Source organism: Rhineura floridana, chromosome 1 (assembly GCF_030035675.1).
Source record: "Rhineura floridana isolate rRhiFlo1 chromosome 1, rRhiFlo1.hap2, whole genome shotgun sequence".
Taxonomy (NCBI): Eukaryota; Metazoa; Chordata; class Lepidosauria; order Squamata; family Rhineuridae; genus Rhineura; species Rhineura floridana.
In genome coordinates this window covers 51,023,200-51,038,813 of record NC_084480.1, presented here as the reverse complement: position 1 = coordinate 51,038,813, position 15,614 = coordinate 51,023,200, and the positions used below count along the sequence as shown (strand labels likewise).

The 15,614-nt window shown below is 40.6% G+C and overlaps 1 protein-coding gene across 2 annotated transcripts; it reads left to right on the top strand.

Moving 5' to 3' along the window:
- The first annotated feature begins 307 nt into the window (after positions 1-307).
- MARVELD2 (MARVEL domain containing 2) lies at positions 308-15,489 on the top strand. Of its 2 annotated transcripts, none has more exons than XM_061621481.1 (7): positions 308-389; positions 1,524-2,684; positions 4,497-4,529; positions 6,250-6,389; positions 7,956-8,127; positions 8,636-8,686; positions 10,425-15,489. In XM_061621481.1, the coding sequence occupies exons 2-7, from the start codon at positions 1,539-1,541 to the stop codon at positions 10,533-10,535; spliced, it is 1,653 nt and encodes a 550-aa protein (XP_061477465.1). In that variant the 5' UTR covers positions 308-389; positions 1,524-1,538; the 3' UTR covers positions 10,536-15,489. The 2 variants fall into 2 exon arrangements, with proteins under 2 accessions (XP_061477465.1, XP_061477457.1); XM_061621473.1 differs by having other exon boundaries at positions 383-838.
- The last annotated feature ends 125 nt before the right edge of the window (positions 15,490-15,614 follow it).

Here is a 15,614-nt window from a genome sequence, read left to right as displayed (position 1 = left end):
ATAAATTAGTCTTTTGCTCACATATTTCAAGTACGTATAAAAAGTGCAGCTGGCATGAAATATCATAAGGCATCTCCCCACCCTCACCACAGGGCGTTTTTTTCTTTACCCACATATATCATTTAAAAGAAAAGAACTTTTTGTTTTGTTTCTATTACGTTTAGTCTCCTGCAAAGTCAGTCAATCGATCAATCCATTAAGGGGTTTAAGATTATTTAGTTGAGTAGCCACGTGCCTTCAACCTCGCCAAGAAAAGAGGGGGGGGATGCCAAAGACTGGGGGAGAGCCGGAACTCTGGCGGAGAGTCGTCTCCCAGAAACGGAAGCAACCAACCTTTCCGTCGGCGGGGGCGGCATAACAGGAGTGTCGTTCTATCTGGAGCGGCCGAGGTAAGCAGGTAGTCTGCGCCTTGTTTGGGAGGACTGAATGCGTGACTCGTGGGAGGGGACGTTTGCCTGCGACCGAGCCGCTGAGGAAAAGAAACCTCGCCGGGAAAGACAGACGGAAGAGGGACTCTCGCCATTCCCGGGATATTTTTGCCTGTCGCTTCCCGTGAAGCGAGCTTCCAAGTTGCTCCCGGGGCGGGAAAGCGTCGTCTTGAAAAGCAGAGTGGGTGAAGTTGGGCTGCGTGAGAAAGAAAAGCGCCTTTTGGTTCCACTCGGTGCTTGTGGGAGGACAGCGGGCGAAAGGTGTGGTGGTGAATGTGGCGGCAGGGCAGGATCTGCGGTGTTGGTTGTGGCTCGTAAAGAAGCAAACGTCTGGGATTTCCCAGCGCTTTCCTCCTGAATCTGCTTACTTAGAAATAAGTCCCATTGAAATCGGAGAGAATTGCTCCCAGGTAAGTGTGTGTAGGATTGCAGCCCTAGAAGCACAGTTGCAAGAAATGTCTGTGAGAAACGTCGGGCATAATTTTCCTTGACGGTACGCAGCAAAGTGTCTACCAAAGCTGGGCCTTTTGGTGTTTGTAGAATACAAGGGAAAGGGGTGGGGGGATGGTGTAACTAGCTATCTGGCAATTGTTCACTTGGTTGCCTTAACACGACTAGCCCTTACGTGCGTGATTGCTGTTTTCTATGCGTATATTACTTATGATCTTCTGTATAAAGATGGAACTACCAGTACAGTTAAAGTTGTGAACCTTTCTGTAAGATATGTTCTCTCCTCTGAAAGCCTTAACTTTTAATCCTGCATTCTAGCATTCTTTGCTTAGTCAAAGGTCCTCTCTTGTTATTGATTCACATGTTCAGGAGTTAAGCCTTGGTAAATCCAATCTTAAATCGAAAGCAATCAAAACTGATTGAGTTTGGGGTGTTTAATGGAATGAGAATGTGTAGGAATAAATATTATCTGTTTCTTTAAAATATTTTTAAAGGGGTTTTTTTCAGACTCAAGGCAGGAATTCAGTTTGTTTTTCCTTCTGTCAAGTACATGTGAAGCATTTTTGTTCTGCTATTTTTCAAAGAACAAACCAGGAAAGGAATAGCAATCTTTCAACTTACATTTTATTTTGATTTCTGAAACAGGGGAAAGGCCCACAAATGTCTTCAAGGAATGCATCATCAGAGCGCCGACCAGGGCAGCATGGTCGATCAGTCCATTATGATGAAGTGAATGTTGATTCCCTTTCTCAAGAGGATGCTGAAAGGGATTTTCAAGATGCTGGACAGATAGTTAATACAGATCCCTTACCACCACCACCTCTTCCACTGCAACCACCCTTTGGCCCTGAATTTTATCCCAGTGACAGTGAGGAACAAGCTGGAGTCTCTGATCTTAAGCCAGTGAGAAAATTCATTCCAGACTCATGGAAAAACTTCTTCAAAGGGAAAAGAGATGACCCTGAATGGATTAAGCCAGTAACTACAATTTCTGGTGGAGTTGAATGTTCTCCACCATCATCTCCAACACTTACTCCAGTGAGGCCAAACAATACTTCAGCTCCAAGCTCTTATCAGGATCCTTATGGAGGATCAGGGGGAACCTACAATTCACGCAAAGAAGTTGAAGCTATGCTTCCATCAGATCCCTATGGGTCCTTGGGAAGGCATACTCAAACAGTTCAAACTTACAGTGAGAAAGTAGAAGCCTTTAATCTGAGATACTCTTATATGAAATCTTGGGCAGGGCTGCTCAGGATACTGGGAGTTGTTGAACTGCTGTTGGGTGCAGCTGTGTTTGCCTGTGTCACAGCTTATATTCACAAGGACAATGAATGGTACAACAGGTATGGCTACTTGCAGCCATACGGTTATGGGGCAAGCAGCATGTATGGTGGTTATTCTTACAATGGGCCTAAAACCCCCTTTGTTCTTGTTGTAGCAGCACTTGTTTGGATAGTGACTATTATACTTCTAGCACTTGGCATGTCCATGTATTACAGGACTATTCTTCTAGATTCCCACTGGTGGCCTTTAACTGAATTTGGAATCAATGTTGCTTTGTTTATTTTGTATATGTCAGCTGCTATAGTCTATGTAAATGATGCTAACAAAGGAGGACTTTGCTACTACTCAGTGTTTAATACGCCAATGAATGCATCATTTTGCCGTATAGAAGGGGGACAAACAGCTGGAATTATCTTCTTGTTTGTAACAATGATAATATATCTTATTGGTGCAATAGTTTGCTTAAAACTATGGAGGCATGAAAGTGCACGGAAATATAGAGAATTTATGGAACAAGAGGTAAGTTCTGGAGAACTCACAGTTATTTCTGTCGAAGAGTTAGTTTTGTAAATTCTTTATTGTCATTCATTCACTGGCCCAGTTCAGACATACAAATCTCAATTTATTAAGCCAAGATGTCCTCAGACCACTGCTTGTGTCTTCCATGCCACCCCATCCTTCCTTGGTTCTGCAACCAATTCATCACTTTCTGGGTTAAATACCCAAAGTTTCCCATTATAACCAGGAAACTTGGTTACCAAGATTGGAACAAACTTAGATTTCAAATCACAATTTAAAGTTGGTTTAAGACCCCAGTTTGTTCTAATCTTGATAACCGTAGGACATAATAAGAAACCATGGTTCATTAATCCAGGAAGAGTTGAATTATGACATGCCAAAAAAGGAGGGGCAGACACAGGCATGTGCAGAATTTAATTTAATAAACTATGTACAGTATGTATGAACCAGCCCGCTATGTTTCCTTACATGTTGTGTCTCCTCACTGTTGCAAGTGCTTCTTTAACAGTCACATCACTAAAATAAGGACCTGATCTAAGGCCTTTGGAGTTGAATAGGTTATCTTAATAGTGTATGCAGCTTTTTGCATATAGCTCTGAAGTGAAAAAATATATGCAAGCATGATTTTTTCTTCAGTTAGAAAGTTTCCTCTTAACACAGTTGAAACTCAAATTATTTATACTATTTTGAGGTTCCATATATGTGACCACATAATACCAGAAACTTAGCCTTCAGATATGGTCTTCGTACAATGCAAGTACAAACTGCTTGTATAGATGAACAACCAATGAGCCATCATATGAGCCACCTTTTAGTACGTCCCAGCTTAACTTCTTTCTTTTAGTAGTTACCTAAGTTGTAAGATCCTCTTACAACAGGCAACAACTTGACTGTGCTGACTTGCTACATGAAAATTCAGGGCCTGTTTTAACCCATTAGAATTTCTGTGTAGGAAATGTTTAATGTTTGTAATGGCACTTATTTTAAATGTTGATGTTACTAACCCATAGTTACATGAACAAAAATCTGGTGAACTTTCTTTAATAGACTTTAGTAAGATCCAGATTCTTTCACATTAGGCCAAAATGAAAATGGTTCAGTAAAGCCAGACAATGTACAAAATGGTTTTATCAGATATTTTTATAACACCCTGTGTTTAGCAAGTGGGAGAGATCCATCCTGTGCTCTAGTTGCATGAGAATTTTGGAGGTTTCTATTACAAAATACCATGGGTATATGATTGTGCTAGAATTATTGTACCCGTTGTGGTCAAGCTGCCTTTGGGGTGCCTTACGGATGAATCCTTTTACATGTGTCCCTTCTCCCAGTTTTGTCTCAGATGAGCTTTCTGCAACATTGTTTTGGCAGATGCCAACAATTGTAAGTTGCTGTTCCAGCAGCACAGACTTGCATTGCTGTATCAGCATGACATCTGGATCAGTTTGATAAGATGCAAGCTGTATACTATATTGGTCAGCAGATGTGGCTTGCTATCTGAAATACTCCTAAATAGTATAGATACTTACATAATGCTGCAGTAATGGAACAACAAATGTGTAGTTTCTCTAATATGTGTAATAAAAATGCTACACTTCTTTAAAAATGAAAGCTGATATTTCCAGGTTTCTGAAGGATGTTTAATTCTCCTTACAGTACAAAACTGTATGCTTGTATTAGATGATTGCAAAATAGCATACACACATTTCTCATTTATGAATACTAATAATGAATTTATTATTGCCTTGTTTAAAAATACTGCATTTTGAGGCTTTTACTTGCACGCTTAATGTTGATATTTTTTCTTTTTATTAGATGAAGACTCAATCTTTTGCACCAAAAAGGATGGTAAGAACAACATTATTTTTAAAACTATATTGAAATATTGAGTACTTGCAGGGCCTGGGCTACCTTAGTTTACAAAAAAAAGGGAGAAGATGGAAAAAAGCCAGATACAGGCTCTTTTGGATGAAACTGATTTTCTAGATCCATTTCAATAGAGATTCAGACCCTGTTTTGGCACAGAAATTGCCTTGGTTGCCTTGTATGATGACCTTTGTCAGAAGTAAGACGGGGAGTGTGTCCCTATTAATCCTTCATCTCTCAGCGGCTTTTGATACCATCAACCATGGAGCGGCTGCCTGCGTTGGGGGTGGATTGCACTGCTCTGTGGTGGTTCAACTGCTACTTGGATGGTCACTCTAAGAGGGTGATGCTTGGGGGGGTTATTGTTCAGCTCCGTGGAACCTCCAGCATGGGGTTCCACAGGGTTCAATTTTGTCTCCCATGCTATTTAACATCCACACGAAACCACTGAAGGGGGTCATCCAGAGATTTGGAGTAAGTTGTCAGCAATATGCTAACAACATACAACTCTATCTCTCCTTTACATCTCTAGGTGTGGCAGTAGATTTGCTAGACCGATGTCTCAGTAATGGACTGGATGAGAGACAATAAACTGAAGCTGAATGCAAACAAGACTGAGGCGTTGTTAGTGGGTGCTTCCTTAGCCTGGATGGAGGGGTTGTGGCCTGCTCTTCATGGGGTTACACTTCCTCTGAAGGAGCAGGTACATAGCTTGGGAGTACTTCTGTACCCACTACTGTTGCTTAAGATTCAGGTAGCCTCAGTATCAAGGAGTGACTTTTAACAGCTTCAGCTGGTGGCCCAGGTATGACCCTATCTGGATAGGGATAGCCTAAGTCTGGTAACCTCTAAGTTAGATTACTGCAATGCATTATATGTGGGGCTGCCTTTGAAGATAGTTTGGAAGCTGTAGCTGGTGCAGAATTCAGCAGCCAGACTGCTCACCGGGATAAGACGGTTTGAGCATATAACACCAATTCTGGTGCAACTGCACTGGCTACCAATTAGTTTCCGGTCTCAATTCAAAGTGTTAGTTTTGTCCTATAAAGCCTTATATGGCTGCAGGCCCCAATACCTCAAGGACTGCTTTTCCCTGTGTGTATTAACCAAGCCCCTGCACTCGGCATCAGAGGCCCTTCTTCCAGTGCCCCCTCTGAAGGAGGTGTGGGGAATGGCACCACGAGAATGGGCCTTTTCGGCGGTCCTGTTTGTGGAATGCTCTCCCCAGAGAGGTATGCCTGGTGCCAGAATTATCCATCTTTAGGCACCAGGCAAAAACATTTCTCTCAGACATTTGATTCTTAACTTTGGAAGGCTTTTTGAGGGCTTCTGTTGTGTAGTCTTCCTAAGAAGAGTTGCTCCACTACCTTATGTGCTGTTTTTGTTTTTAACTTTGTATATATTTTTAATCTTTTACTTAATTTTTTTATTTTAATATTTTATTAACTGTAAGTTGCTTTGAGTGCCATATGTGTGTAGAAAAGCAACTAACATATTTAATAAACAAAAATAAAGTTAGAATTTTAAGGTTGCTTCTGTAGGTACTGACAACTGAGGCCAACGGAGAGGCATCTACATACTATCGTAACTCTCCCCCATCAGGGTGGGTGATAGGAGCATACTCTTATTTCTCCATGCTAAATTAGTATTGTTTAAAGTGAATCCACTGACTATTACTGATTGTTATATCCATTTTACATAGTATGAAGATGAAGAAAACAGTCCCAAAGTAGCAACCAACTCAAAGAAATTGAAGTCTGTGGAACTGGAACCTGAACTACTCAATGGCCATATACCTGCAGGACATATTCCTAAGCCTATAGTGATGCCAGACTACTTAGCGTAAGTGTCTCTACAGCCTTCCTTTTAAAGCTCTCCCTCGGAGTGATAAATCCCAGTGACCATATTCAGATGATAGTGTCTTGATTTAATGTAATTAATGAGTTGAGATCTGAGCCTTTTGCTCTTCCTTTCACAGCATTAGTAAACAAACCAGTAAGTCTTCAGTTAATCATAATTTCCCATTTCATCCAAACCAGGGAATTATGGCTACTTGTTTCGGAACAAGCCAAGCCACTATGGTTGAAGTTGGTGTAACAACCTTGCTTGTTCTGAAGCTAGTAACCATAGTTTTCCAGTTTGAATGGAACTACGATTAGAGACTTTTTGGTTTAATCATGGCTTGAATGAAGGGGCTTCATGCATGGTAAAAAAAGGTTTGTCCCTGTATTTTCTTACAACTGACTTTTTACCAGCTAACTGTATTTCTTTCTTCAAGCTATATCAGTGCAATGATGTCTTTCATTGCAGTAGTTCCATTAGTTGGCCAGTGAATTTGGTTCTTACTTATGGTAGTTAATTTTGAATGAATAGTTTTAGCAGGCAAATTCAATATAATTTATCAAGTTCTGTTTTGTATTTCCAATTTCTAGAGGTTTTTCTGTATAAGCTATAAAGCATCTCAAATTATATCATGCCAAGGAGACTTCCTATGTGGATTTTTTCTTAATAAAAAATCATTCTCTTTAATTACCTGATAGCAAGTATGTGCTAAAAAACAAACATAATACAGGAATACCCCGCTATACGGACCTTCACTTTACGGACACTCACGAGTACAGACATATTTACAGTAGCACCATTCCTGTTTACGTACGCTGGCTTCGCAAAAACGGACACTTAATGGCATGACGCCACCGACCGATCAGTTTCCAACTACAAACCTTTTCTTAAAATAAGGCCCACTGTGTTTATTTTAGTTATAAATGCGTTATTTACATCAGTTATGCCCGTATATGACGATTGCAGTGCAGTATATGCATCGATAAGTGAAAAAAAGGTAGTGCTTCACTTTAAGTACATTTTCAGTTTACGTACTTGCTCTGGACCCATTGTGTATGTTAATGCGTGGTATTCCTGTATTGAAATATTACCAAGCATCATTTAGCCAAAACCTTTATTCTAAGGCAGAGTCCTGTATGTATTCGGTTACTATCCAGGTTATAACCAATGAAATTGCTGGGAAAACAGTCCAGGTGATTTGACTAAATAAGCCAAGTTGTGCTCTACAGATGGTGGAAAAATAATCTTAAGATTTGTGTTTTACAACTTGAGTAGCAATTTTTCATGTAGTAATACACTTTTTGATTCACTAGAAAAGACAATACTGCTGGGGAAAACAGAAGGGAGTAGAAAAAGAGGAAGACCAAACAAGAGATGCACCTGAACTAACAAGATTGGTTAATAACAGATGCTGATTCATAGGGTCGCCATAAGTCGTAATCAATTTGAAGGCATATAACAACAACAAAATACACTTTTACAAGTTATTTTTGAAAATCCATAACGCATACATTTGTAACTTACTCAGACAGTTGATACTGGAGCATTGATTATAATTTCTTACAGAAAATACCCAGCAATTCGGACAAATGAGGAAAGAGACCGCTATAAAGCTGTGTTTAATGATCAGTTTTCTGAATATAAAGAGCTCTCTGCTGAGGTTCAGGCAGTCTTAAAGAAGTTTGATGAGCTAGATGCGCTGATGAGGAAACTACCGCAACATCCTGGAAACACTCTTGTAAGTACCTAATTTAGAATGAATTTAAAACATGTATTTATAAGCAGTTTTGGTTAGAGACACATGGGAGCCTAGACAATGGGGGCATCACTATTCTTTACATTTTGGAAGCCAGAGACATGCTTGTTGCTGCAGACTATTGTTGCTTAGGGGAGTGGCAGAAAACGGCTTGGTAGTTTACTAGCATTTGCCTAGCACTGAAATAGTTAAAGCTAGTATTCACCACATGTTCCGTTTTCTTTTTCCCTTATCTTCAAAAATAAATGTTGAAGGGAAATAGCAACATTTGGGATTGGTATGGCCTGGTTGTAATAGGACTCTGCTGCTGTTCAGTCCCTGCGAGCTTCAGCCTAGCAACCAGATGGCCTCTCTGGGATGATACTCCAAACTTGTACTACTATCGCATTAAAAAATGTTAGAACAGAAGGAAATTAATAAGGAAAAGAATCATTGTAGAACTTGCCATACACATGAGTTTTTGAAAATGCTAGACTTTCTTTTCTTATAGGAACATGACAGAATTGCAAATGTTTTGCAACAGTATAGAAAGAAGAAGACGGTGAGTTACATTATGTATTTACTGCTTGTTAATGTGTATGATGTTTTACAGAGCAGTAACAAAAAGATTCCTGCCTTCAGTTCATTACAGTCTAAACTTTAACACAAGGAAAGCAAAGGGCAGAGATAGGGAATAAAAATGAAGGAGAGGTTAAACAGGAAGAACATGTGCCCATTTGTGTTTTTATTATGTATGATTTTACTGTGAGCCACCCTGAATGCCCTATTTTAGGGTAGAAGGGCAGGATACTACTACTAATAGTTACACATGCCTCAGCTTAGCTTGGGTAGGGGATGAGGACTTTTAATCAAAGTCTTCACAGAAAAGGTGGGTTTTGAGAGGGGATTTGAAGGATAGGAGTTGGAAAGAGAGGTGATGTTACACCATTGTTCTAGCAGGAAGTTCTAGTGATAAAGGTTGCAAGGGAGAAGTGGTGGATTTCCATTCAAATACTAGTTTTTATTCATAATGTCATAAGTAAATAGAAGAATACAGATGCAGTCCAGAAGTATAGAGCATATTGAGTCCCTAGACATATCAGTTATGTCTGACCGTGTTGTGAATATGCAGCGAATAGTATCTGTCTCCAATGTATTATACAGTTTAGAGGTAAGCAACCAATTTACATTCCACAGAAATCATGTGAGGTTCATATGGGGAAAAATCCACAATTGTTCTGCGTCCATTCACTTTTTTCTTTTGTAATCAATATTACTCAGTGTCATCTGGAGTTGGAACCTAATGTCACACTGCAGTCCACAGATTTTGATGGCGTTCTAGTTATGAAAAAGAAGTGTTAATTTGCATTTGGTTCCATTTTTATAGCACTACAGGAGATATGTTTTGACCTTTTTAAAGGATATTTTTTTGCATGTGTGTTTTTCCCATGAGTGCAATTTTAAGTTAAAGCATTACAGTAGGGCCCCGCTTGTTGGCATTCCGCTAATACGGCAGTGCCAGCGGGGCGATCAGCTGTAGTGCGGGGAGCTTGCGTGCTACAGCTGGAGCTCCCCGTGCTCCAGCTGATTGCGTGCTCCAGCTGATCAGCTGGAGTATGTGATCAGCTGCAGCGTGGGGAGCTTGCACGCTCCAGCTGATTGCATGCTCCAGCTGACAGGGATCAGCTGTAGTGTGGGGAGCTCCCCGCGCTCCAGCTGATCAGCTGTAGTGCAGGGAGCTCGCAGGCTCCAGCTGATTGCTGTCAGCTGGAGCCTGGCAGCTGGAGCTCCCCGCGCTCCAGCTGATTGTGCAATTAGCTGGAGTGCGGGAAGCTCCTGCGCTACAGCTGAGTAGGGCCCCACTTTCCAGCGGTTTTCGCTTTTCAGTTGGGGCCTGGAACGGAACCTGCCGTATGAGTGGGACCCTACTGTATACCACTGTTATGTGCACAATCTTTAAAGTGTGTAACAAATAATCCATAGCTAAATGGTGAAAATAAATCATATAGCTATAACTATTTATAAGACAAATATGTATTTCTAGGGCAAGGGCCTACCTAGATTTTACTTTTCATTGTGGTATTGAAAATTATTTAAATAACAGTTTCATGTATTTATTTGGATTTATGACTTACCCAATCCCCAGTGTTCAGTTTGGATGACAAAATGCCAAAGAAACCCAGGAAAACAAAATAACACATCATCAAATCTGTTGGAATTACCCTTTGTGACTAGGCCCACCCAATTCTAAAGTGCTCCACAATAATATTTAATCACTATTTCTTTTCTTTTTATTTCAGGATCCCACATTTCTTGAGAAAAAAGAACGTTGTGAATACTTAAAGAACAAACTTTCTCACATAAAACAAAGAATACAAGAATATGACAAAGTTATGAATTGGAATGCTTAGGGTGACTCCAACTTTATCTGCAAGGTTTTTGTTCAGTGCTTTTTATATTTATTTATTGCCATTACTGTATAAACATTCTGCTGTGAAATGAATTCTCAAATCCTTGTTAGCTACTATTTAAATCTTGTACATTTTTGAAAAACTTTTACATACTAAGCTGGCTTGTGTATAATGCTAAACCATTGTGAGAAACCTTTGGTCCTCTAGATGTTGCTAAACTACAACTTCCATCAGCCCCAGCCAGCATAGTCAGTGGTCAGGACTGATAGGAGTTGTAGTCCAGTAACATCTGGAGAGGCCAAAGGTTCAACATCCCTGTTTACTGCTACATGCACGAGCTGGAACAAGCTCAAAGCTTTGGGACTGTGTGCTCATCTCCTTGTCTCATGCAGCTGTGATAAATACTTCACTAGGACATTGAGTTTCGAGATAATCATAGAATAGTAGAGTTGTAAAGGATATATGAAGCCATTGAGTCCAACCCCCTATTCAGTACAGGAATACAGCTTAAAGCATACCTGACAGGTGGCTGTCCAGCTGTCTCTTGAATGCTCCCAGTGTTGGAGAGCCCACTACCTCCCTAGGCAATTGGTTCCATTGTTGTACTGCTCTAACAGGACATTTTTCCTGATGTTCAGCTGAAACCTGGTTTCCTGTAACTTGAGCCCATTATTCCATGTCCTGCACTCTAGTATGATGAAGCAGAGATCCTAGCCCTCTATATGACAACCTTTCAAGTACTTAAAGAGTGTTATCATATCTCCCCTCAGTCTTCTCTTCTCAAGGCTAAACATGCCCAGTTTTTTCAGTCTCTCCTCATGGGGCTTTGTTTCCAGTCCCCTGATCATCCTTGTTGCTTTCCTCTGAACCTGTTCTAGTTTGTCTGCATCTTTCTTAAAGTGTGGTGTCCAGAACTGGACACAGTAGTCAAGATGAGGCCTAACCAGTGTCAAATAAAGGGGAACCAATATTCAAACGATTTGGAAACTTTGCTTCTGTTAATGCAGCCTAACATAGCATTTGCCTTTTGCAGTCACATCACACCGTTGGTTGACATTCAGCTTATGATCAACAACAATCCCAAGATCCTTCTCGCGTATAGTATTGCTGAGTCAAGTATCCCACATCTTATAACTATGCATTTGGTTTCTTTTTCCCAGGTGTAGAACTTTGAAATTTAACAGGAATAAGTGCATTCCGTTGTTTTCAGACCGATGTTCCAGCCTGTCAAGATCACTTTGAGTTTTGTTTCTGTCCTCAGGGTATTAGTAATCTTGGCATGTCCTTCAGAACCAGAAGACTGTAGTTTAAAATGAACTCAGACCAGTTTCAAAACAAGTCAATTTCAAACCATTTAGAAGCTGGCTTTTTTAACCAGGATTTTAAAGCACAATTTCTGATTTGTATTAGCAGCAAGCCAGGATTAATTGAAACTGAAAGTAAATGCTAGCAAATTCCCAAGGCTTTTCTTGGGCTTCTTCTTGTTTGTACCCTTATTGCTAAATCATGGTTTAGCATTATGTTTGAACCAGGGCACTATCTTGAACATAATTTAAGGTTTTTTAGCTGTTTTCACTTCATTTATGTAATTTTATGATCCTGATATTTGATCATATATAGACACAATCTAATTTGTTTGTTCTTTTGCTGCTGGAGTTTTTTAAAAATTCTATTCTTTTGAATATTGATTTCTTGTAAATGTGAATGTGCTGTGTCTCCAAGTATGATTATCATAATTGGGTTCATGTAATAGCTCTTCCATTTCAGTCTGGTGTCAGGCCTGGTTACGGGACAGAAACAGCTTTGGTCGCCTTGGTGGATGACCTTCGCAGAGAGCTGGACAGGGGGAGTGTGTCCCTGTTAGTTCTACTGGACCTCTCAGTGGCTTTTGATACCGTTGACCATGGTATCCTTCTGGACCGCCTTGCTAGGATGGGACTTGGGGGCACCGTGTTACGATGGCTCCATTCCTTTCTGGAGGGACGAACTCAGAAGGTGGTGCTGGGGGACTCCTGTTCGACTCCTTGGCCGTTGACCTATGGGGTCCCTCAAGGTTGTTTTGTCCCCCATTTATTTAACATCTATCTGAAACCACTGGGAGAGGTTGTCCGGGGGTTTGGGGTTCGGTGCCATCAGTATGCGGATGACACCCAACTCTGTTTCTCCTTTCCACCTAAAGCCAAGGAAGCTGTCCTGGTCCTGAACCAGTGCCTGGCATCAGTGATGGACTGGATGAGGACGAACAAATTGAAACGAAATCCAGACAAGACAGAGGTGCTCCTGGTCAGTTGAAGGGCAGATCAGGGAATAGGGATTCAGCCTGTGTTGGATGGGGTTACACTCCCCCTGAAGACACAGGTTCGGACATTGGGTGTGCTCCTGGACTCAGCTCTGAACTTGGAGGCCCAGGTCTCGGCCGTGACCAGGAGTGCCTTTGCCCAGTTAAGACTAGTGCGCCAGCTGAGCCCGTTCCTGGAAATGCCTGATTTGACTATGGTGATGCATGCCTTAGTTACATCCTGTTTAGACTACTGTAACATGCTCTACGTGGGGCTGCCTTTGAAGACTGTTCGGAAACTTAAACTGGTACAAAGAGCTGCAGCCAGAGTATTAACAGGGGCTGGTAACAGGGACCATACAACTCCCTTGTTACAACAGCTCCACTGGCTGCCAGTTTGTTTCTGGTCACAATTCAGAGTGCTGGTTTTGACCTTTAAAGCCCTATATGGCCCAGGTCCAGGCTATTTGTCAGACCGTATCTCCCTATACGAGCCTGCCCGGGCCCTGAGATCTTCAGGAGAGGCCCTTTTCTCAGTCCCAACACCCTCACAAGTGCGGTTGGTGGGGATGCAAGATAGGGCCTTCTTGGTGGCTGCTCCCAAGTTCTGGAACTCGCTTCCTAGGGAGGCACGAATGGCCCCCTCCTTGCCATCCTTCCGTTGGCAAGTAAAGACTTTTTTATTCCGACAGGCTTTTGGGATAGAATGTGTTTAGGATTGGGCTTTACAAGGCTTGGTTTATTGTTTTATATTATTATTTGTATTATTTTAAATTGTTTTTAGATTTTTAAGTGCCTTTTACGGTTTTAAGGTTGTGCATAGTTTAATTGTATTTTAATTGTATGTTTTTCTATGTTTTTAACTACATGTAGTTCTATTTGTAAGCCGCCCTGAATTCCAGTTTGGAAAAAGGGCGGGGTAAAAATAAAGTTTCAATTCAAGTTTCAATAAAAGTATCAGCCCAGGCACTCCTCCAGAGATACACACAAATGTTGATGCACTCCCTGCTTGCTGGTGCATGTACTTGATAGTCATATCATGGGTGTTTGTGGGGTGGGGGCAACCAGGGCATTCCCCTTCCCCCAGAGTTCTAAATATAATGGTGGGTGGAGTGGGTTGCCAGTCACCTGTAGTAACAATTCATTGACCTTGCTCCCCTTCCCCCAAAATATTTTTGCGTACACTCTTGATAACTATCCATGCCTAACTGCCAAACACATTATCAGCATATTATGTTGGTACGGTTGATTGCCTCTTTGAAAAAATGGAGAGTCAGTTCTTACCACCACCCAAACCAGGTGAGCAATGCTATATGGTTTCCAGTGAAGTGTTAGAAACTCTGTGTTCAGCACCAAGTGCTAAATAAAGAGATTTCCACTCTTTGGAACCTCATGCTGAGTACTAATTTGCATGAAGGGATTTGGGAATGGAAACATGCTGTGGCCCATACATCTCCTTGCCTTGTTTCAAGCTTGAGTAAGTGCCCCTCCTTGCCCAGCTTTTTTTGTTATTGTTCTGACCCCTGTATCAGTTTCACAAACCAGTAAATATTTTTTTTCCTATATAAAAGTTCTATTTTTTAAATATCTTGTTCATCAACTTTCTGTAACTCTGCATATTCAGATTAATATCTGAATACTTGAAAAAATTCAGGCAGGCAGTCAAGGTCCTAGGTCTTGTACCTACCAACTTCTACCTAGCAGTGAAATGATCAAGGTGTATTAGTGAAGGTGTTGACAGATCAAGCTACATCTAATTGTGCTACATCCTTCAAAAATGTCTGAATGATGCAAATGTAATGTTTAAATTTAGAAAATACTGTTCCTCTCTTGCTTGGCATCATTTGTTAGGGACAACTCTCAAGTTCTCTCAGTCTAGCAAAGAAACAGATTTTATGGTAATGACTGCACTTCTGGATCTGATTCAGAATATATAAAAGGAGGAAGCTGAAGAAAGGGATCAGTATATTGCCTAAAAACCAAAGGTGTTAAAGTAAATAATGTTATTTGAAAAAGCACTCCAATTTCACGTCATGCCTAACATGTTTTGAGTGTAGCATAATCTTTGTCAGACAGTAGCCACTTCGTGTTCCTTATGTTTTGAAATGAAGTGACTACTGTCTGATGAAAAGTAGGTTTATAATCAGATGAGCTAGGTGTGACATGAAATTGGAGTAACACTGCCAATAAAGCTATTTTTATTAGCACCTTTGAGGTTCATTTCTTGTTTTTGTTGTTGTTTTAATTGGTGCTGACTTCCTTTTCCTGCTGACATATATCATCACCGAATGTTTACCACTGAACTGCTGACAGCACTAATAATCTCAGGTGGGAAAGGGGGTTAATTTAAATCTTTTATTGTCTACTGAGTTACTTACTGTCCACTGTTAACAGCAGATCCATGTGCTGCAGAATGTTTCAGTGCATGGACTGCTGTTTCTGGAGAAGGGTGACTATTTTTAAACAGAAACTACCTGTTCCCACCAGAACAGGAGGGAGGAATCCTATTTGTGAACTGTATGTGTCTGTCCACATTGCGCCTTATGATAAACATTAGCATTTATACTCTATCTTGTCCTGATCTTTAAAGAAACTTTCTAGCTTTTTACAATCAACTTTTTATCTTTTGTACTGATTTTAAAAAATATTTTTCTAATAAAGTGAGATGCACTGGAACAGTTACTTTTTCTTTGTTAAAAAATGACCTTGTTAAATCATACGCGCCTTTATTCTGAAATGATTTTACATTTCATAAAATGAGTCTGTAAAGAAACAAATGATAATACATATTTCAGAGCTTG

Bases quoted from the DNA above. Each gene is read 5' to 3' on its own strand.
- MARVELD2 (XM_061621481.1), top strand. From the start codon at position 1,539: ATGTCTTCAAGGAATGCATCATCAGAGCGCCGACCAGGGCAGCATGGT. The intron at 4,530-6,249 runs GTAAGAACAACA...CATTTTACATAG, and splicing joins CTTTTGCACCAAAAAGGATG to TATGAAGATGAAGAAAACAG. The intron at 8,128-8,635 runs GTAAGTACCTAA...CTTTTCTTATAG, and splicing joins AACATCCTGGAAACACTCTT to GAACATGACAGAATTGCAAA.